The following is a 23,050-nucleotide window of genomic DNA, read 5'->3' as shown; positions in this document are numbered from 1 at the left end:
AGCCGCCAGGTTTGGCTTAAAAAAGAAACAGGGTCTCTGCTCACTGTAAGCAGCAACTTTTTAACTTACATTCACTGTAAGCAGCAACTTTTTAACTTGTATTCACTGTAAGCAGCAACTTTTTAACTTACATTCACTGTAAGCAGCAACTTTTTAACTTGTATTCACTGTAAGCAGCAACTTTTTAACTTACATTCACTGTAAGCAGCAACTTTTTAACTTACATTCACTGTAAGCAGCAACTTTTTAACCTACATTCACTGTAAGCACTTTTTAAACTACATTTATTTCCCAGCTCAGTTGTCACTGAGCCTTGTGCCAGTAATGAGGTGAGCTGTTGTCAACAGACAGGGTTTGTGAAGCCGGTGGGAAAGGCAATCTATTCCCACTCAATCCATTACTCACAGGCTTGGCAGAATCCAGTCATGCACACTGATTTTGTTTTTTTTATGTGATATTTTCCCGCCCAAACAGGAAACTTTCCCATTGCATAGCGTGTGTTCGCATTGGGCAACGGGTGAACTGGTGTACTCAAAGATCACGCATGTTGTTGCGAAGAGCAATCATAGTCTGAAGCACAATAGATATCAACACGTGTCATTCCCAGTCAAATGCTGCTGATTGAGTCCATTCACAAAGATAAGTGTGACCTGTTGTCAGGAAAACTTAACCTCTGCCTAGCTTAAATATAAAAAAAGAAATCCACAAGCGGTACCTTCAGGTGGCCTGTAAAACAACTGGCCACGTGTCCTGCTAAGTTCTGTGAACCAAGCCATTGTCAAAGACAAGTGACATCAGCAGCACTCGTGCATTCCAGCGTCAGCTGACAAGGAAGCTGCACGTTGACGTAGCCGACGTCTCTGAACCTTGAAGCTGTTTGTCAAAGCCAAACAAAGAATTTAACAGTGAGCTATTTTCACGCAGAGCACGCTAACAATTCACGCTGCGAGCACCTCGTTCTCTCTACAATAAATGCAATGGCGTGAAACAAATAGCGTACATGAGAAAAAAAGGTCGGTTGACTGATCCAAAGCGTTCGCCGCGGCAGTGTCCGACAATGGAAGTCGTGACGTCGGGGAGGGCGCTGGCCCTTTAAGGCGGCCCCGTGTTTCCATTGGCACGGTGACGTCAGAGCCGCGGAGGACTCCAGCCTGTCCTTTCCGAGCGGAGAAGGCGACGCTCCTGGACCGAGAGCGCTGCCTTTGGAGGGAGACTTGTAACACCTTCACTCAAGCCAAAGGGGGGGGGAGCGAGAAGACTCGTCGCTGAAATGAACCAGAGCGCCGGGTCACTCACCGTGGATTAAACGAGCGGGAACTTTTTTCTGTTTTTCGGGGTTCACTATGGCTCTGAACGCTAAAAAGTAGCACGCGAAGCCCCGCAGCCCCGCCGCCAACGGCTCGCCGTCTCCTGCGGAGCTGCTCCTCGCCGACTGACGCGCGGCCCGCCGCCGAAGAACATGCTCCCCGAACCCGCGCTGCTGTAACCGCCTTCGCGAGACGTTCTCCCCGCTGCTGTTTGTTGTTGTTGTTGTTTTTTGCCCCCCTCCTCCCCGTAAAGTCCGCCGCTCCGAGCCCCCCCCCCCCCCCCCCCCCCCCCCACTCCCCCACTCCCCCCGAACCCACCACCCGCGAGGCAGGACCATGGCCGGCAAGCTGACAGCCGCGCAGGGCACCGGGGTGCTGCTGGTGACGGCCAACGTCGGATCTCTGTTCGAGGATGTGAGTGTCCGCGCCGAACAACGTGCCGCTCACTTCACGCCAATGTTGTGTTTCTCTTATTTATCTGTGTGTGTGTGTGTGTTTACCTCCGTACCGCCGACTACGTCGTCTTCGTGTTGCGGTAAAATAACGTGTCAGCTGGTCACGACTCGGCGGCACCGGGTACCGACGCACGCTCGCTGTGTGTTCACGGTGGACGGTGCGCACGGACGCATTTCTCCCCCATGTGCGAAAGGCGGTGTAGCCGTTTACTGCACAGTGGCCACCGTGGGTGTTTTCCACGCGCACGCATTCTGATCGGATTCTGCATGTGCGCATCACCGCAAGGAGCCCCGAACTCCCCGCACGCATGCACGCAATTTTCTCACTAAATTCACAGAGAAAAGTGTGTCCACACGTTTGCCTGGAAGTGTAAGTCGAGGCGGACGCTATTAGGCAAGCACGCACCCGATTCCACCTTAAATGCGCAATAGAAGTTTGTTGATATTCGTGGTTTGTGTGTCACCCATTGATTGCTTCACCGGCTGCTCTGTGCGTCTCTATTGCACACGGCCAACGTTTCAAAACCTCGTGTCCATTGGCTTTCGTCTTCCATTCATGTCAGAGCTGCGGTGCGCATCTGCATCCGGCATTCAAGAGCAACGCCGATAACGATCAAGGCGGTAAAACCCACCCAACAAAAGCCATTTGCATCATCATGAGGACAAACGGCATTCAAATGTCCACTCTAGATAAAGCCACTTGGCTGCGGGCGGATAGGTGTGTCAGGCCTCCTGAGAAGTGCCCGCTCTCTGCGCGCGCAATGATTTGTGTTGATGATTTTTGGGGACTCTGGTGACACTGAACAACCGGAGGGCAATTCCACCCGGGAAGTTCTAGCGCTGTGGGGTCACTTTCGGTGTCAATGGAGAGCCCGCCCGCAGCCACCCACACCACATCCCTCTGTTCCTCCTCTCTAACCCTTGTGAGGGGCTGATCCTCACATGAGGGAGGGAGGGAGGGAGGGGGGAGCTGTCTCCCTCACTGGAGCGAGTCTATTAATAGCCTAGAGTCTCACACACAAGCAGCACGCTTTTGGTGTCCAGTGAATTTTTTTTGTTTGTAGTTTTTGTCTCTCAAACAGACCGATGCCAAATGTCCATTGGAGCATATTTCATTCTGTGTTGTCAGTCTGCAGCATGTCTCTCTCTTCCCACATCAAGTCTGTGTGGGACGGCTTTTATCTGCCCCGTTCCTGAAGTACACCGTACCAAAAGCATCGGGCCTCTTTAGAGTTGTATTACTCCCCGTCAACAACACGTGTGCACGTGTTTCAATAAGAGGGCGCCGCTCTGCGAGTATTGATTAGACCTACGCGTGTGCACGGATTTCAACAAATGTCCAAGGGTGGATCATTGCGTCAATAAGCTTATAGATCCATTTTAACACTGGCCGTTGCGCGTCGCGTTACCCGTCCCGTGCTGCTGTGGCCTCTGGGAGTTTCTTCGAGTTTCAGTGAGAACGACGTGCCTTTTAACTGGTTGCGTGCAAAGGGAATCTGTTAAATTGTTTTGTAAAACTGGAAACCGGCAAATGTAGTTTTCTTTTGGTATTTGGGTCCAAAGAGACTGTCGATTTTGAAAGCAGTGGCACCAAAAAAAGGCCTTTTTTAGTGTATTTAAATACATGTAAATAAACAGAACTTTTTCTATTTGTTTTGTAAAAGTCTTGTCCCGTTGATTGCTTGGTCCTCTCCAAAGCTGGTTGACAACAATAACCTCCCACATAATGTAGCGCTCAGTAGCTAATGGCACCAGAACTGAGTTTAAGCATCAAACACGTGATGTCAGAGTTTTTTTATGGCTGATTCCTAAACCGCATCGCATCTGCACGCTGCGTTGGCGATCTGTTTACTGTTGGGTTCTGTCCCCCCCCAAAAAAATCTGCTTGTAATCCCGTTTGTCAGCTATTCACATGGAAACATAATCTCTAAGCCATTGTGCTGCTTTTGAAATGCACTCGTGCACAGAGATTAAAACTCATTGTGCGGTTGAGCCGATGCAAATCTTCCCCCGACTCCAGTTGTTGTTGTTTATCGCTTGAAAGCCATCTAACGTAACACCAAACTGTCGTCGTCCGCCGCACAGGTCGTCCTCGTGGCAAACGTCGCTCTCTTCCCCAATCTTTTAGACCGGGCTGCTTATTTGCTCTTCGCTGAGTTTCACGTGCTCACTCGCTTCTAGTATGACAAGTCACAGTCCCTGGACTGTCTTTCCCTGCCACAGCTTTAAAAAACAAAAACAAATGGTGCCAATTTCTGCAGGGTAAAGAATGTTAAGTAGTGACCTTCAGTAGCTTGTGCCGTGCGTTAAGGCCCACAGAGCCGTACAAGGTTTATCTGATCCCGTCTTTAAGACGAGATTCCCACAGCTCTCTGCAGGATTCCTGATGCAAAGGCAGCTTGTAGCACAGCGTTCACCTTTTTTATGGGGGCAATTAAAGGTGGAATTTTAATGTCCGTTAATGTCAGTTCATATTTAAGTTCCGGGTTTCTCCAATAAGATGTTTCACATGCTTTATTTATCTTTTTATTGGTCTCTGATTGCAGCTGAATTCACCCTCCGTCCAAAACGTCCCGTGTTTTACGGGTGGGATTGAGTTGCTAGGCAACAGCTGGGGGTCCTCTTCATTTCCTGTCAGCTGATTTCATTCCCATGCACCGGAAGGTGTGAACGTTCAGAGGTGGTCTGCCAATACACCAGTTCACCGGCTTAAATGTGTCTTTCCACTGAGCCGCCGCGGTTCCAATGACGGAAAACCGCAACGGCCCGAGAGCAGGAAAAGTGTCGTACTCGGACCCAGAAGCCGCAGTCCTCTGCAGCTCATTAGCGGGCGGAGACGTTTGGTTCGACGTGTTCTTTCTTGGTAAACATGCAAAGATGTCAGTGTGGCCCCGGCATACCGACTATATTTAGCCTCTCGGTCACATGGCTGCTGGGGGGAGTCTTCCCAAACGGAATAATGTAGTTGATCAGTCCGTGTGTATTTGTGGCGGTGTAAATATGTGATGCCATACGTGTTGCGGCGTTTGAGGATAGAATGCAGCACGCAGGCAACATGAAGAATCCAGTCTTCACTTTGCTCTCACGGGTTTCCTTCTGGGTCTCTTTCTTCTTTAGTTCTCTGAGGAGGACTCGGACACTGTGACCATATACTCCATCTGACAGAGGGATTTTTTGTGTGTGCGTTTCTTCTTCTGCCAAAAATCTGCTGCAGGAGTGGAAAGGTTTATGAAAGGAAGATCAGATGATTCTATTTTGGTCGCCCCCCCCCCTCCCTCCCCTCTTCTATCATAACACAGAATTATGCTGCAAAAGAGCTGAGTTGCCACCAGCAGGGAAGGAAAAGTAAACATTGACCGACGTCCTTTATTATTTCCACAATGTGCAATTTGTCGTGCCCCCTCCCCCAATGTAGACGGGATTATCACCTGATCGCCGTGGCGTCACCTTCAACGCAGCGCACGGGGAATCCATTGTCAAGTTGGTCGCTGCTCCACTCAGAGAAATGTTCCAAATCTCTGTACACGAGGGCGGGGGGATGCCATGATTTCGATAGCGGTGCTGCTATCTGTTGATACGCAACCATGGCCGCACATTTTAATAGTTCAACGTGAGGTGACTGGCCAATAGTCCTTAGAGAAAACTGTACAAATGTCTTTTTTTTGTGCCGAGCCAGTGATTGTTGAGCGTGAAAATCGGTGCGTGCCTATTGAATTGAACACTCGGTTCCGTCTCTCTCTCTCATCCGGTCAGGTTGCTCTCCGGCTTCATTCAATAGCTCCGGGGTCCTTTTAGCGAGTGCGCTTCCCCTCAGACGAACCCGAGGTCTCACATTTTGCTTTTTCACATCCTGACTCCTGGCATTTCCAAAATGGGACAGAACAGCGGTCACCCTGTGTTTCATCCCTCCTTTGTTCCGTGTTAGGGGGGCCGCAGTGTGCCCCTCGGTCCGAGCGGCGTGTAGACGCTCGTCGTATCCCCCAGGTGCCGAGTCGGGTCAACGCGCCCCAGAACCGGCTCCGTAGAGCACATATGTCAAACTCGTGGCCCGCGGGCCAAATCCTGACTTTGCTACTGTGAGAATTACAGAAAGGTCCTCACGCATGCGCGGCCGCTTCTGCTCTTTTTATAACGGTACGATTGGTTTTGCACGAGGCCTCCGCGCTACTGTTGAGTGTGAGCTCAGGTGTGGACCCCCCCCCCTCCCTGCACTCCACCCCTCACTTCACCCAACCCCACAACCCCTCACTTCCCAGCTGGCCTGAGCTGTGTAGCTTGCCAGGATAAATAAGCAGTCGCTTGCTGCACCAGACGGCAGAGTTAATAGTTGGGGGGGTGAGTGAGATTATGTATGTGAATCAGGGACACATGGACTTTAGACATGGACGTTACACTTTTGTCATGGACTTTTGACTTGGCCTTTTCCCATAGTTTGTTGACTCCGCTCGTGTGTGTGTGTGTGCGTGCGGGACAATGAGTTGTGAGGGGCCCAGATAAGGAACTTGGATAAGGGTCGGAGTGTTTTGACGAGGAGCGGGCCAACCCTGACTTCACTCCAAGAAAGCTATAATTACCCAGGATGGGAAAATCCGGGGGGGGGGCGGACACCCAAGGAATAGTGTGTGTGTGTGTGTGTGTGTGTGTGTGTGTGTGTGGTGCTCGTTAAGTGTATTACTGGTTGTTTTTTCTTTGACGTTCTTCGTGTATCCCAATCTTTGGGTTTGTTCCTGAGGAAGCAGGAAGTCGTTCTCACTGGTCAGCAGGCCGATTCTAACACTGTTCATCGGGACCTTTCTTTTCTCTTGACGGGATTTGGACAGAGTTTTTATGTTATGTTCTACATGTCAGAAAAGCGTTTTTATTTGCCCCAGGAATCCTGCGCACAGTTTATGTGCGTCGCTCATGCTTGCGTCAGCGCTGTTTATCACAGATATTTGGCTCCCTGTCATCCCGTAAACCCAAAGTGTGTGTGTCTGTCTCTCTCTCTAAAGCGTCGGCTTAGCAACAGCAGGCCTCGTGTCCCCTTAACGTTTCTATCTGTTTGCCACAGTCACTTCCGCGCGAGCCGTCGGGACGACGCCAGTTTTACACCTCTCGCTGCGTTCGTGGTGGCCGTGCTTTTCCTCTCCGTCACGCTGTGGTTTTTTTCTTCTTCTTCCCTCGCAGTCAGACACGCAGAGGCGCTCTCAGAAGCCAATCCTGTCGAGATCCGCGTCCTCTCGGTTCCTCCTTCTCCTCTAGACTCTTTGCATCGGGTTTAGTAATCGGACCTGTCCCCTCGCTCCCTTTATCCATCGCAGCTCCTTTTTAATCTTTTTCCCATGCGCACTCACACATTCCCCTGCTGGGCTGCTGTTTATTTAACCGTAAGCCTTTGATTGAGAGTGCTTGTTGTGTCTCTGCTTACAGTTAGTGGGGGAATATTTCCCACTTAAGGCCTTTGCTCTCCTTTCACCGTGTTCCCCGACCCCCCGACCCTGAAAAAGTACTGTACCGGTCCGGCCAAGTCTGAGCCGAGCCTCGTACTGGTTAACCGTACGCTTGTATCCAAATATCCAGGCGGGGGCATTTCTCTACAAATACAAACTTCTGGTGAATTTAAGAAGCGTATTTACACACCATTCAAACGTGTCTCTCGTCGCTCAGGACTCTGTGTGGTTTCTCTCAACATCCCGCTACGCCAAACTAGAAAACGCCCTCTCAGTGAACATCAGCCTTTGACTGTTTGACACCTTCTGGTCCCCATTTGAGGCGAGGCTGTACGCAGATAGAAAAGTACATAATACACACACAGTAACGCACACTTGCTAGTTGCCCCCCCCCCCCCCCATCACCACTGAAATAACTGCTGCTGCATGTCACATGACCACCCAAAGGCTTTCAGCTTTGCGTTTTAGTCCACATGAGCACGCACAGTGTGTAACAGCGACTAGATGTACAGTAGGTGGGGTAATTATGCCCCCCCCCACACTTCCTCCCTCAGAAGCTACCAGCGGGCCGGCTGCACCGCGCTGAGTGTTTCTCCCCAACGCACTGCGGTGGCGGTGGAGGTTGGCGCCTGCTTTAATTACCGCATCATTAGTCCTCCCACTCTCAGCCTCACTTACCGGAGACGGCAAAGGACCAGAAACATGTTGGTATAAGTTACACCATTTAGCATTGTGTGTTCTGAAAGTGTGCAATGTTCCTTTCAGTCACACAACAGAAGGAAACGTGTCTTCTCCAGCACACGCGTGCTTTTGTGCAGCGTATGTGTCTTTTGTGCATCCGTGTGGTCCCGCTTGCTGCCTTACCCCCCCCCCCCACCCCCCGGCCTCGGGTTATCACTCTGTCTTTCTCTAACGACGGTGAAGTTTCCACTTTGGACAGCTGGAACAATGCAGAGCCTTCCTCTGCCCGCCGCTCCCCCCGGCCCCTGTCCTCCAGCGGCTATAAATACACCTCGTCCACAAGTACATCTTTGTCCAACACATCCTATTATTTCTTAATGCTTAAGGAGGCCCGGAGCCTGGGAAGCTGTGTGACGGTGAAGTACTGAGGCCCTCCCAAGTTTCCTCTTCAGAGACAAAAGCAGCGAGGAAGTCTGAACTTGGACCGTAAATATATATGTGTGTGTTGACCAGCGACGCTCAATCAACAAATCGCACAGGGAAACACTGGGCTAAACCATGTTGTTAAGGGTATTTTAAGGATTTATATGTGATCTGACACGATTAAATGATGTCCCGGCACCGCGTCTTTCCGTTGACATGGCTCTCATGTCAGTGCAGCAGCTACGGTTTCTTTCATCGATGAAGCGGCTAAAAGCCAAGCAGAAAACGGTCGTACACACACACACACACACACACACACGCACTTGTTTGAAGGCTTCCCCTGGCCTTCTGCCGGTCGGCCCCTTAGAGCCGGCACACCAGCTGAACAGATGGCACCGTCTCCCCCTTGCCCGCCTCACGGGGTTTTATTACCCAATTTGGCCAGCGAGAGGCCAGTTAGAAAGGGAAAAAAATAGTCCATTTATCCACCTTTTTTTGCTTTTTACAGGTATTTGCTTTGTGCCGGTGACAGATGGACACCTTGTTAAATTGTGCCAGTGAAACTTTTAAATGTGTGTTCATGCTCAGTGTGTCGGTCGGGTCAAAGGCGCCCATCTTTACTGTGCTGCCAAAGCAGTTCATATATCGCGTATCGGCTATTCAGAACCGCCTGATAGCCGTTAAACTGTCCGACACAAAATGAGCAGTTTACAAGGTTTGGCATCTGGTTTGTGCTTGTGTCTTGTAAAATAAATACCGTCGTCTGGCTGCGTCGCTTTCACTATCGTTACACGTGGAGATAAAGAGATACATTCATCTATTTTACAGCCAACGTGCTGTTGACCCCCCCACACCTCTGGCCTACGTCTTATATCTACCTGTACTTATCAGCACACTGTATTTTTGTCTTTGAACCTGCAGCTGCTTGGCCGTGCGTTAGTGGAGCTGCTCGAGATTCACTCCAGCATTTGCTTTTCTTAAATCACCCATTTAAAAAAAAAAAAAAAAAGAACGAAAGAAATCTACTTTTCCTCGGGCCAAACGCAGAGTACTGGTGTCCTCTGGTTATTTTTAGTTCAGATGCACAGACTGTGTGCTAATTTAAACCGTCTGTGGCTGTAGTGACGCCGGAGTGGAGTCCGCTACCGCATGAGTACTGAGTCGACCTGCTGGCCGTTGTTCTCTGCTCTGTCCTTTGACCTTGTCGCTCACTGTTTGCACACGTCTGGCTGAAAGAATTCCGTTGTCACAGCCGTTTGAATATTTCTATAATAATTAGATAGCAGATTGTGTGGTGATTAAGCATAAACATGGGCACGTGGAGTACGTTGACCTGTGTTTTAACTTTGGTCCACAGACACAAAGGATGTGTGGAACGATTACGCCATAGAAGGCCCCTCTGTAGAACTTCTCACAGCGGCACCAGAAAGCTTCTAGCAGAAATTAAGCTGTGTGTGTGTGTGTGTGTGTGTGTGTGTGTGTGTGTGTGTTTTTTGCATTGTGCATCTGGAACAGGGAGATTACATAGAACTTTGGTCTCTCAATTCCTGTTTGCGCTCGTCTCACGATGACCAGTTTACCCTCCTCATCCTGTGCGTGCGTGCGTGTGTGTCCGTCCCCCATTTGGTCCTGTCTGCCTGCTGGAAGGACACCGCAGCTTAACGGGACTGCCGGCGGTGATGATGAAACCGTAACCGACTGAAGCAAATCGGAACTCTGTGTTTTCAATCGGTAGAACCGATGAAGTGACGCGTGAGACCCGCTGATCTCTAAAGGCCGACGCAGCTCGACACACACGGGACGCCATCTGCAGAGAATCAACGCCTGAAAGCAGGCAATCATCTTCAGGACGGGAATGAATTTCTACTGTGCCCTTTTGTTGAGCTGATCTGCTGGTCATGAATCGCAACTGATGGATTCCGATGAAATATAGTACAGTCCAGCTGTCTTGAAAAGGTGAAATATTATGTCTGGCTTTTATTGTGAAAGACCAGAGCCAGATTGTCTCTGCGCTGCTTTTCGTCAAAGTAGAACGGGGTAATAAAGTTTTCCGACAGACCACATAGTTATGTTGTTTATTTAAAAAATTAAGATGCAACACTCAAGCGGTTTTACACATACGTAATTATTTAAATGTCTCAATATTTATTATTCCAGGACATGCAAAATGTGGGGGAATGTGTTGTCCCAGTAGCCCAACAACTTTGGTGCCTTTGTGACTTTTCCCTTCTGTCTCTTGTCCTGTCCTTCTGTCCCTCATTCGACCCTCCACCCTGTGGACTGGTCTTCTGGCGCTGCTATGAAGCCAATGAGCCACTGGAGGCCAACTGTTCCGTGGCAGCAAACTCGATTGTGAAACTTTCCACAGCGTCACGATGATTGAGAACTTTAATTTCAGAAATGGGGAAAACTTCACTGTTTGTCTGGCTTTGCTTGTGGAGGGGATGGAAAGGTCATGGGAAGAACACGGCTGTTCTTATTATACAGCGCCGTGTTTCCCCTACTATTGAACGAGGGGGACGCCCCCGATCTTTTACGGGCTTGTCGCGTGCCCGGCTTCCACCACCCCCCCCCCTCCACCACCCCCCCCCTCCCCGCCCCCCCCCCCCTTACGTGGGTTCTCACCACCGGCGCTGTTGTGGTGAGAGGCCCTCCATCCCTCCCTTCCTCCCTGGGTCCGGGGCCGCTGATGAGCCGGGTTGTGGAAACCCAGCTCTGTTTATTTATTTTGAAAGTCCTTTTTCTTTGGCAATGCTGAAGGGGGAGCTTAAAATGAGAGGACTATTAGGGGGACATGGTCTTGTTTTAGACAGGAAGAGTTTGTCCCAGTTTGGGTTTGATGGGCCGTGATGGATTTAAACTATTTTTGTGTGACACGGATCAACGGTCCATCATCCGTCTTTCTGCTCCACATAGGACACGATGACCGGAAAAGAAAAGTCGCTCCTCAGAGAGGTTTTAATGGGGTCCGGTTGGAAATGGAAACGTGAACCCCCCCCCTCCACTGTCTCAAGCACTCCCACAGCAGGAAGAACCCAATTACAGCGATATCGAGCTCATGCTGAAGACGCGATAGCCTGTGAAATGTCTACGGCGTCACACAGAGGCTCTGTCCCGCCCCCAGTGCAAACAGGATGGAGTGTGCGGGAGAGCGGCGCGAGATAAGGACGGGCAACCCCCGCTCCCTCCTAAAACAACAACAACTACGGGTGGAAGAGCAAAGAAACAAAAGACGTAGTCAAACATTCTGCCGGTTGCTTTTACTACATCCGCTAAGAGATGTGGAATTCTGGGAAGCCACGATTGGCTTCTTTTGGGACCAATTGAATTCTGGATGTCTGGGTGTTTTCTTTCTAGAGGCCCCTTCGTTCCCATGCGCAAAACCTCCAGGCTCCACCCGGACAGTTTAAGTAAAGCGGGGCCTTGTGGATGCTGCTGTTTTGCCGTTTGCTGTGACATTTGTCTTTTTGTTGTTTAGATGAACAACAAAAATCTCCTCCTAGGTCGGTTTTGTTCCATCGGTGAGAGTAATGGCCCCCGACACCGAGAGACAAACTCTTTTACACCACACACACAACTCTTTCTGCGGCGATGCCTCTAGAGGTGCGAGGCTTCCCGGGGACTGTTCAAAGCTTGTAAGTAGCAGGTTCTTGGTGTGAAATTGGCGACGGCTTAATTCTCTTTGTCTCCTGTTGCTAAATTCTGCCCGCGCTTTGAAGTTTTTCTTTTTTTGTAAATTGAATACGCGTTTATAATTCTTTTCCCTAAAGAGTGAGCAGATCCAGTTTGAGCTTGTCCCTCGCGATGTCCTCAGGCCGTACCAGCACTGTTGGAGTTTTAGATGACAGGAGGATTAATGAGCATTTGTAATGTTCACCTGAACGTGGGGGGGGGGGGTCCCGGGACGTCTGCTCCCTGCCTTTTAGGAGAGAGAAATTCATAAAAGTTCTCAACACCAGGGCAATTAACGTTTTCTTTTAGGGGTGAATTTTACATTTGAAACCCCAATACATTGCAGAGCAATATGATTGACATGTTTAGCCATTAGCAACCGTTAGCATTAGGCATAATGCTTGATGATGATGATTTGAGTAAATTTTAGTTCATAGATCGAATGCACCTCCAGCTCGCAGCGGAAGGAGACGCTGCGTTGTCGTGGTGACACTCTGCCGTTTGGCCAAAGCGCTTCCCTCCCTCGTGGGACCGAGGTATTCCTCTCCTTAAAGTGACATCGAGCAGACCCGGGCGCCGTTTTACTACGTCTTTCAATCAGCCGTCCCATGTGGAACGTCTCTCGACTCCGCTGGGAAGCGTCAGGCCCTCGTTAAAAGTTGAGCGTTTTTATTTTCCTGCTGGAGTTGTTGCTTCACTGCACTTTGTCTTTTTAAGGAGTGGGGGGGGGGTGAGGGGCTTTTAAGTGGCCCAGATGCATCTCCTCTAACTTTTTTTTTGTTTGTTGATAATTTGATGGAGAACTAATTTGGTCTGGGTGGTTTTATCAAGGAACGGCTCTAGGTTTTTGTCTTTTGTAATGTCAATAAATCGGTGTAACTTATCATAAACACTTCTATTTTCTTAGGCCAACCAGGAACTTTGCGTCAAACCGGTCTCCTAAACAAAAACGTCAATGCAGTTTTTCCCTTTTGTATTTTTGATTAGAAATACAGACACAAAAGAACAAGAAACAAAGTGCAGAAATAAGATCTGCGTTGAGCAAACATTTATGAAACTTGTGCGTCTTGTTCAGCGAGACGTCCTCACAAATAAACACCACTTTAGGATCAGCAGCATCAATGTAATCCCCAAAGATAAGAAGCCAAAGAAAGACCAGGCTTCTTTAGATGACCTGTTCCAGTCACTTAGGAGGATGTTTTAATTCATACTGTAGAACAGAAATCACCTTATTTCAGAAATCAAACCATAAGCCCGTTTCCCAAAAAAAGTGCTTGTGACGGTCTGCAGAAGCTCGACAAAAATTCCATCTGATTTATCTTTCTTCAGACATTCCTCCTGGTCTTTACACCTGACCTTTAAACACACGGGCACGATGCAAATCTTTGCAAAGTTTTTTTGTCTCTTTTTCTGCACTTTATTTTAGCGGGTACGGTTGCTTTGCTAATCCTCACAGAGGTGTTTCCAGCTGTCAATGTAACGCACTGCGACTCGTGGAGGCTGCAACCACCGAGCGATAATGATGCAGGATCCCCGTAGCCGACACTTTTCAACCTGAGGGGTCGTAAAATTCTCTGTATTCAGCCACATTTTACAGCGCTGCTCCTTGGCGAATGCCTAATTACACAATAGCGGCATGTACTATACAATGAGGATACAAATTTATTGCAGTTTTATCTAGCTCTGTGCAACAAAGTTAATGGTTCATGATCTTCTGATTCGTTGCTACATAAAGTATATGGCTTATCCGGCGTCAGTGATGAAACCCGACATGGAATCCAAGCCCAGTTGGAATTGTGGACCCTTTATGTTCAGAGCTCCTGTCCGTGACTTTTCAGGAGGGAGCTGTTCAGGCGCAGTGCGGTAGCGCTGTGCAGCCCTGCGTCGCTGCAGGTCCGTGAGTAACACACAGCAGAGGTGTGAGTGGGAGAGTTGAACAGCTCCTTGGGTTGCTGCGCTGCCTTTTGGACTCTCACGGCAAAAAGTCATTTCCAAGATCATTACAAATGTCCTTGATTTTGTCCTTGGACTGCACACGGACCCAGGCTTTAGTCTGTGCCACACTGCAGCATTACCCTGATTCTTTTTGTTTACGGTGCAGTGTCACTCTCAGCAACATACTGTGAAGTGTGTGTTTTTTCTTTTTTCTTCGCATGCAGCAAGGAAAAGGCTGCGGTCGCTCGTGGGCGCTGTCATTTCCTGCTCTGCAAGGACATTCGATCTAGACAAATCACAGCTGACTGCAGTGTTGATTCACACTAAAAAGGGCGGGTGTTGTGTGAATACTATTTGTCTGTTTGCCACTATTATTATTCCACCGCTCCTCTGTTCCTGCTGAGTGTCTATTTCTGTCTGCATGCGAAGCCCTCTGAGCCACGTTGTTAACGTGAAGTTATTATTATAATAGTTTACATGCACACTAGTGGCAGACGAACGTGTACATGGTACATATTTATTCTTGGATCCGTACCATGACGATGTCGAGTGAGAGATGAACGCCTTTCATTGAAGGAGAGCATATGTCATGATTCGTATGTTACATTACATTACAGGTCATTTAGCTGACGCTTTTATCCAAAGCGACTTACAATTGCATTTTTAACCCGTGGCTTTTTACATTGTTGCCCGGCGAGAAATTAGGGCTCAGGTGTCTTGGACACTTCGACATGGGGCAGCCAGGGCTCAAACCACCAACCTTGCGGTTCCCAGCGCAATATTCATACATTGTAGTAACTGTCCAAATCCCTGTTGATTTAAGAAAAAATCCAAATATCCCCCTCAACCGCGTCCCAAAGCACCACGCTGGGAAACGTGTTTCCCATCCGGCCTTTAGCGGGTGTTGAGTTTTTTTTTTCTCTTGTTGCCTGGACTCAAAAGAGCTAGCAGAAAAAAAGCCAACCTAAACTTTAAAAAGAACTACTTACTGGTGTAGGTTCACAAGTCTCAAATCAACATGCCTCTGTTTGACCTTCGTAAGTGGCTTGTTGGACTGGCGATCGGTGAACGGCAGTCGTTGGAGGCGCTGAGCGATGCGGTTGAAGCCTCCACACCTCACGGCGCACACCTTTTCGGCTCGCAAGCTACTTTTCAATCCATCCCAACAACGACTGCTGCACGTCGTGAGCGCGAAACGGGTCGATGTAAAGAAAAAAACAACAACCAACCCTTTCATCTGTCACAGGCGAAGCAACCGTCAATCATTCCAAACACCCGTGGTCATTTCCTAACTCTGATGACTTGCACTGATTGGAGCCAGCCAGGGTTGCTTTTGAATGAAATGCAATCAAACGTTAGTGAGCATGGATGTTTATCAGCACTACCAAGTTTTCCATCAGCGTGGTGACCAGCGGGAATTCTTTTTTTTGTTTTTCCAATGGGAGGTAATGAAACAATTGGGGACCCCTGTTCTAGAGGGATGAAGATGCGTCCCCGGTGCCGGCCCAGTTTCTAATTCAGTGTTTTTCCCCTAAGCGGCTCTGCTCTAATTAATACCGTGATGAGCCTCTTTGATGTGGAGTTCCATTAAACACTGAGGGGACGCGCCTCCGCCGAGCGACCGCGCAGGAGGGTCGGGGCGACCTGTTGAAGGACTCGCCTGAGTGGGCGGCCAAATCAAGCGACCCCCCCCCCCCACTGCTGTTTCTCCAGATGCTCTCTTTCCTCAGATCCGCCCCCCCTCCCCATTGAGTCGATGGCTTCCGTCGAGGCAGGGTATTTTTAGTCTGCTCTCCTGCACCAATAACCTCCTTTCTAACAGTCCATCAAGACGCGCACACCCACGCGCACACGCACTATCCGCGCCAAGGCGATAGTTGACGTTGTTGCTAAGCTTGTTTGCGTTGGATACGATGAAAATGAAATGCTGCTTTTAAGGCGTAAGAAAATGTAATTCTTTTAGTTGTGAGCAGCGGTTGGTGGCAGCAACCGTCCTGCTGGCTTCTGCTATCACGGATTCATTCCCCCTCTGGAACGGCGACTGAGGTGGACGTGATGCTGTGGGTGGGAAATAAAAGGATGCATTTCTTCTCGGCACGCCTGGCCCCGAGCTCGCTCGCTCGCTCACATTGGACGGGGCTTGTTGATTGCCTGGTCGAAATGGTGATTGGGTCCTCTGAAAGTCACAAGGCGTTCTAGATGATCGAATGAGCAGGAAAACGGAGCAGAATGGGCAGAGCGTGAGTGCACTGCTGATGTGTGTGTGTGTGAATCACATAGTACATGATTCGGACCGCTTGACCCTCTGCCTGATACAAATTCTTACTGGATAGATCTTGATCGACATCCAACTTGATGCAACCTCCGTCAGCTGTTAGCATTTACGCAGGCTCACAATCTGCCCATTTCTATCCAAGGGTCTTTTCCTGTCGTTTGCTCTTGATGGAGGTCAGCGATGGAAAGAGCCGTCTAATCCGTGCTCCACCTGGTTTTTATATGTTGCACCTAGGGTTGCAAACTGCCGGGAAAAGTTGGAAACTCTCAATGGTAATTAACGGGAATATAAGAAAACAAAAAGGAAAATCGCATTGTCAAATATGTCATGTTTTGTCATACGCAGACATAATGGAAATATTAAAAATGAGATTTTTGACTTAATCCATTTTAGTAGAACTAGTAGTCCTTCATTTAACAAAAACATTAACATTGAATAAAATGCTGTATTTCCTATGATCCCCCAAAAAAGTCTAAATGTAAAACAAATTAAGCTTCTCTGGTTTTAGTGTTTTTCCCTGAATCCTTTCAGGCGTCAATACCAGCTTTACAATAACTAGCTTCATCCTTTGCAAAGAAACACAGCATGTGCTGCATTCCTTACATCTTTGAGTTGTGTTTTTACTGCTCAGCCTTTCATTTGCAGTAATTTGCAGTACTTTTTTATATCGCCCACCTTGCGCTTTTTGATGGACGCCAACAGCCGCAAATTGTACTTTAGTTCCTCACTGCCGCAAAAGGTTATCCTTGTGTATCCAAATAGACTAGTAAACTGAAGCAATGTTCATTTTAATACTAAGTAATCAATAGGCTCGGTAATGACAAAGACGTTCACAAACAACAGAGCGTTTGTGTTCACGTTTCTGGCAGACGATGTTCCCAACTAGCAGCATCCGGGTCCAGCTGGTCTTCAGTGAAGAACGGCCAAAGACGTGACGAGGAATGCCGGCACACTTTTACCCAAAGGAAGCCTCGCTGAGGGGGAAGGAACAGCGCGTGCACTTCAGGTCGCGACCCCTAAGGCTCTGCGGCAGCCTGAAGGTCAAGACATTACATTACATGTCGTAACGCTTTTATCCAAAGCGACTTACAATGAGTTCATTTCAACCATAAGAAATACAGACACAAAAGAACAAGAAACAAAGTGCAATTTCATTAAATAAGCCAATCTACAACTTGCTATAGATAGGAGCCGTTATAAGTACAATTGAAGTGCTACAATCTGTTTAATGTTTTTAGTCGTGGTAGAGTCTGAAGAGGTGCGTCTTTGGTTTGCGGTGGAAGATGTGAAGGCTCAGCGGTCCGGGTGTCTTCAGAGAGCTCGTTCCACCATTTAGGAGCAGGACAGCAAAGAGTTTTGCAGGAGGTCGGGTGTGACCATGTCCTGGATGTAGACCGGACCCGATCCATTCACAGCACGGTACGTGAGCACCAATGTTTTGAGCTGGATGCGGGCAGCCACCGGTCAGCGAAGGGAGTGGAGTAGTGTGGGAGAATTTCAGAAGGTTAAAGAGCAGCTTCTGGATGGGCTGCAGAGGTGGAATGGCGGCAGCAGGGAGACCTGCAGGAGGGAGTTGCAGTAGTCGGTACCTGAGTGAGGAGGGGACATATTCTCCTGATGTTGTAGCGCGTGTATCTACAGGATCGTGTTGTCGCAGTGATGTTGGGGGTCGGGGGAAAGTTGGCTGTCGAGTGTCACGCCGAGGTTCAACTCTCGGCACGTCATGTTACCGTTTTAGTCCAGCGGAGCCGCGCACACGTTTCACGGCAAATTCAAAAGGGAGAGCGGTCACATCTGTACAGTTGTGAGTTCAGACAATCGCGCTTCACTTCCTGTCGACACCGATGCACTCTGTGGTTCGGGGTTAGCCTGTCACTCAAATGACACGCATACAAAGAAAAACATCACGTCCAAGGTCAGGGGACTCGCCGTACCTTTTTTTAGGATTACCTGACAACCTATATTGATTTGCAACGGTAAAACTTTCCTTGCACCTCGGCTACAGTGCGTTGCATCGTATTTGGTAAAGATGAAAGACGTTGGAGTGTTTTGTGTTGCGTTGTCGGAGGGAACATACTGAAAGTCACATTCCTGTCTGACGCGCTCCGCGAAAAAGAAGAGGAGGACTCGCTCGCTCGAGTTTGTGCTTCAATCACGGCATCAGACTCTGACCCAATTCGTCGTCGGAGCGCAAAGAACCGAACGGATTCATCCCCTCGCCGCTCTACTTCTATTTTGCAAGGGCTGGCATTTGAAAAAGAAAAAATAAGTAAAAAAGAGAAGCAGAGTCTCTAGGTTCCCCACGCTGTTTCAAAAGTAGGCCACGGAGTGATGGAAACAGAACACGGGTAAAGAAGAGGGTGGAGGTGGAACTGCACCGAGCCAGTGGAACATCCAGAGGAGAGAGAAGAGGCGGAGGAGGGTTTGGCTTTATTTTGGCTTTTCTAATTAAACTCTAATTAAACTTTCCGCTGCTGCGTGTATATATAGACTCTATTTATAGGGCGGGGGGGGGGGGGGTCCAACCTAAATCCTAAGTGAGCTGCTCTCTCTGCTCCAGGTGAGGTTCACCCGGGACACGGATCCCCCAGATGAGAGAAGCAAAAGTCTTGTTTGCGAAAAAGAAACGCTGTCAACGCTTTCAGCCTGTCCGTCAAGTCGGTCTCTGCCTCAAGGTTCCACTCTGATAAAAAAAAAAAAAAAAGAGATTCAATTCATTTGGCCTCGCACCCTGTGACTGTCTCGTGTGTGTGATACACATGAAGCTCTTTGAAAAGCTTCAGCGCAGCTAACCGCGTTCCTGGGAGAAACGACCAATGGGGGGGAAGCAAAAAATATCTGTGCGATTCGTCAGAGGCTCCGATTTGAAACGTATTCGTGTGCACCATTTGCCGCCATCAGCGTGGGTGAGACCCTGCGCGTGTGACCCTCCCAGGGTTGTACCATAAGGTTTGGTGGCAACTCCCCAATCTGAACCCTTGTGCTCCTGTGTGCCGGTCTCCGGCTCGCTCTCATGTTCTCTTCATCCATGTGAGTGATGACACGGCCCAGTGCTCATGTCCTTATATAGACCTGCGCTCTGGCTGATCTGCCTGAGGCTGGGAACACACACGTGCACGCACGCGCACACACACACACACACACACACACACACAGTCTTGAGACATTTAGGTGCCCCTCCAAATGCCAATTTATATCAGGTATAAGATCTTCATCATTTTCCTTTTTCCTTCTTTTTTTTTTTTTTAAACACATGAATTCCTTTCGAGGTGACAAAAGAATTCATCACTTTTTGCGGGAAACTCCCTATTCAGCCAATTCTGAACATGCTTTTGACGTGACGATGGGAGTTGCATCTGCTCTTTTGCATTCCGGGCCGAACGGCGTGGACAGTCTGCGTTCAAATCGCATGTGTGACATGAGAGAATTGTGATCGTATCCTCGACCGATGACATGACTGGTTTCTGCATGCGTGCGTCCCCCGAGGCTCAAAACCGGGTACATTTTAAGCTTTGTCTCAAGTTAGCTCTGTTAGGTAGTTCACGTCCCTTTAGTTGACCAAATCCCGCCCCTTGAATGCAGACCGGCCAATCGTAGTGTGGCGGCAGCCTTTCCTAACAAGAGTCTGATGGCTGTCGAGCTGTTTCATTACATTACAGGTCATTTAGCAACTTTGCATTTTTAACCCGTGGCTTTTTCTTTTTGCCCAGTTTCCTCTGCTCTCATGTAATGGTTTCAGTTCATCCTTCGGCTATAACTCCATGGTATTATTTTTAAAGGACGGGCATTAAAAGAAAAAGTGCTAGCTGCCAGTTAGCCTTCGTTTGTTGTGGAATAGTTGTGGTGTCAGTTTTTCTAGTGCAGAGGTTCCCAAAATGCTCAATGCTGACTCCGACTCCTCTTCGTCACTGAACGATTTGTCGGTCTCTGAACCAGCAGGGCATCGTATTTCGAGGTCGTTGCCATTTCTTATTGAAATGACTGATCAATCATTATGAAGGGCCTCTGTAATTATCCCTCCGTGACCGTAAAAGACTAAAACAATCTGTAATTCGAGGAAACTTTTGGTCGGCTGTGATTTGGAGACTCGCCATTTTCAGGTCGATGACTTGAAATCGTTATTGAAAGAGGTATAAACATTGGCCACCTCGGTGGATGTATTAGCCGCTGTGCTTCAGATCCTTTTTATTTAAAGAGAGGCGATTGTGGTCCTTTTTTAAAAACAAACCAAAAAAAAGTCATGGTGATTGTACTTTATTCAGGTTCAAAGACAAATATTTGTGTTATTTGAAGGGAAAACTGTTCATCTTCAACGTGCAGGTGCAATGTTTAAATATTGCTTCATCATACAGTTTTAGAAACGGTTGTCATGACGACGAGGTTGCTATTTAGGGATGGAGCACCTTCGGTGTTCTGTTGGGGCTTTGTTCCAGAGACCCACAGGACCTGCACATCCCTTGAATGTTCTAATTATGGACCAGTTTTGTTAGGACAAACTTTCCAACGCACACGCAGAGCAGTTCAGCAGACCTAGATATCGACATAGGAAGATCTCTCCTTAAATGGTAGACTGCCCAGGGCCTTGTCTCCGTTTCCACTGCACAAATTAAATAAGAGTTTCAAGGTCTAGGGGAGAGCCTTTTAAAGTGAGGAGAGATAGCGGGCGAGCGAATGACGGACGCAGGCAGAGCAAAACAAGGCGAGAGACTCGTGACCCCGAGGGAACCATGCTGGAATTGGAGGGAGGCCACTTCCTGTCAGTAGATGCATGGAGACCAACGCGTGGTTGGACATAATACATAGATGTATGTTTGTGTGAATCTGTGAGGTTTCTCTTCTAGAATCACAAAGTTGTAACTATTTTAATTCTTTATAAATACACTGCGTATACATACATATCTTTCCCAGTATCTCGTTTTCTCATTGCACCGCTCCTGTCCTCCTCTGTTGCTCTGCGTCCAGCCCTTAGTGGTCCTCTAGGTAGACGCTTATCTGCATTGCACAGCAACGTTAACATGCGCTGCCATTGGTCAGCATGAGGAAGCTAGAAAGCAGATCTTAGTATTTAAGAATTCAGGATGAATGTTGTCTGTAAATAGTGAACAGCATTTGGAAAGTGAACTGCAGGGTGTTGATTTGTCCCTTATACCTTATGTTTTTATTGTTAACACCGTTCCCTATGGGCCATTTAAATATTATTTAAACATTGCCATAATATGTCAGACATGCAAGGAATTTGACTTGGTGGTTGGTGCGTAACAGCAGACAGTACGACAATGGACGACAAGACAACATAGTGTCTTCCATATCTTCCATATGTGTATCATTCTTTTCTGTGGGCTGTTTTAGTGCCGCAGTTTTAATGGATTGTTTTGTCATGCTTTGTTGTAAATAAATATGACCGGTCGCCCGTGTCATTGAGTTAATTACATTGATTTGACTATATGCATTGTCCGTTGTGTCATCGTGTCATCATGTATCTTTACAGTGTTTCCCCCGAGGTTTACAACCTTGCGGGCAGACACGTGCTCACGGACAGAGAGCGCGTGGATGTGAGCACGTGTCATTGTTGATCCATAATGGCGGATAAAAATCCCTCGGCTATAAGGCATGAGACCGGTCCGTCAGGCAAAAACAGTTGGACTCCTGCTATAAAGGATACAACGTAAAAGTACTTTGTCATTTGCAGGGTTATTTTATGAGATTGTAAGGAAATAAAGGATGTACTGATAACAAGATCACTAACATCCCCCTTTCTTCTCTTTCCAGCCTGAAAACCTGCAGAAGACCTGGCTGAGGGAGTTTTATCAGGTAAGTGGCGCAGCCCGAAATATTTAATCATGTCAGTGTGACAAACAACATTTTGGCTTTTTCTCACATGGCAAGTTGACAGCTGCTGAAATGGGGAAACTCCCAGTATGAGCACTTCTTTTGTCCCATTTGGTTGATAGTCTTTATTTTTGGAATATTCTAAATTCAATTATTTGTCTTAAATACAGTTCCATGTTTTTACTGCAGCTGCAGCTTTTACCACTGCTGTATCCGTTGACTCACTGATTTTTCATGTCATCCTTTGTTAATTTGCTACATCAGTAGCACAGTGGATGTCTTATTGGTGCAGCACTGGCACTTGTTTCTATAACTTCAAGTGCTGTTACGGGACCTTGGAAACAAACCTTGAGGCCAGTGCAGATGGTGATGATTTTTTTCTCTTTCGCAAAGAGATGTTAACTGTGATGCATTTAATATTTTTTTATATGTTGAATCCAATTTCGAATTCTAAACTCTGTCTTTTAAAACAAATCCATCGGACTAACATGCACTCACCGTACTTTCACCCTTCTGAATGCACTTTTCTGCAATAGAGAGATCAAGCTCAGTCATGTCTCAAATCTTACCTTTTCATCTGCATCGGAACCCCTGACTAACCACAACTCTTTCCACTGGGTAGAGGAAGTGAGGAAGTTCACAACTGCTGCCTTAAAGTGACAGACCGAGAACAGCGACACACGCACTGTTCTGCCATGACAACCAAAACCTCTTTGCACAACTCTACTGTGGCTGTGTGTGATGAATTCATTTAGCAATATACATTCTGCGAGGTGTTTTCACTGACGTGACACTTCCAGTGCGCATATATGTTGGAGCAGATAACAAAATTGAAAAGAAATTCATAGATTTTTGCCCAAAAAAACATCCGTTGTTGTTTGTTCTGTTAAAGCTTTGTATCAGTGAGGAGGAACTTAAATTGGATTCATTTTTTTGCTTATGTTAACAAGCTACGTGGGGTGAAAACACTGACTGACAGACAAACGTTGCAACAGAGGGTAACAAAACAAAAAGGAAGAAATTAGAAGTCCAAGGACCTCTAAT

General features: G+C 47.9%; 1 protein-coding gene across 4 annotated transcripts in view; it reads left to right on the top strand.

Moving 5' to 3' along the window:
* The first annotated feature begins 1,124 nt into the window (after positions 1 to 1,124).
* The window catches only part of inpp5a (inositol polyphosphate-5-phosphatase A), a 109,202-nt gene continuing 87,276 nt past the window's right edge, over positions 1,125 to 23,050 (top strand). For 2 of the 4 annotated variants that reach the window (XM_040178059.2, XM_040178060.2), the window contains exons 1-2: positions 1,125 to 1,721; positions 21,947 to 21,988. In XM_040178059.2, the coding sequence (XP_040033993.2) occupies positions 1,644 to 1,721; positions 21,947 to 21,988 (120 nt within the window). In that variant the 5' untranslated portion in view covers positions 1,125 to 1,643. Of the gene's footprint in view, positions 1,722 to 11,810; positions 11,931 to 21,946; positions 21,989 to 23,050 lie in introns of those variants that run through there. The other 2 variants (XM_078103903.1, XM_078103904.1) reach the window with 1 other exon arrangement.

The sequence above is a fragment of the Gasterosteus aculeatus genome, chromosome 6 (genome assembly GCF_964276395.1).
Source record: "Gasterosteus aculeatus chromosome 6, fGasAcu3.hap1.1, whole genome shotgun sequence".
Lineage (NCBI taxonomy): Eukaryota > Metazoa > Chordata > Actinopteri > Perciformes > Gasterosteidae > Gasterosteus > Gasterosteus aculeatus.
This window is presented reverse-complemented; position numbering and strand designations above follow the sequence as displayed.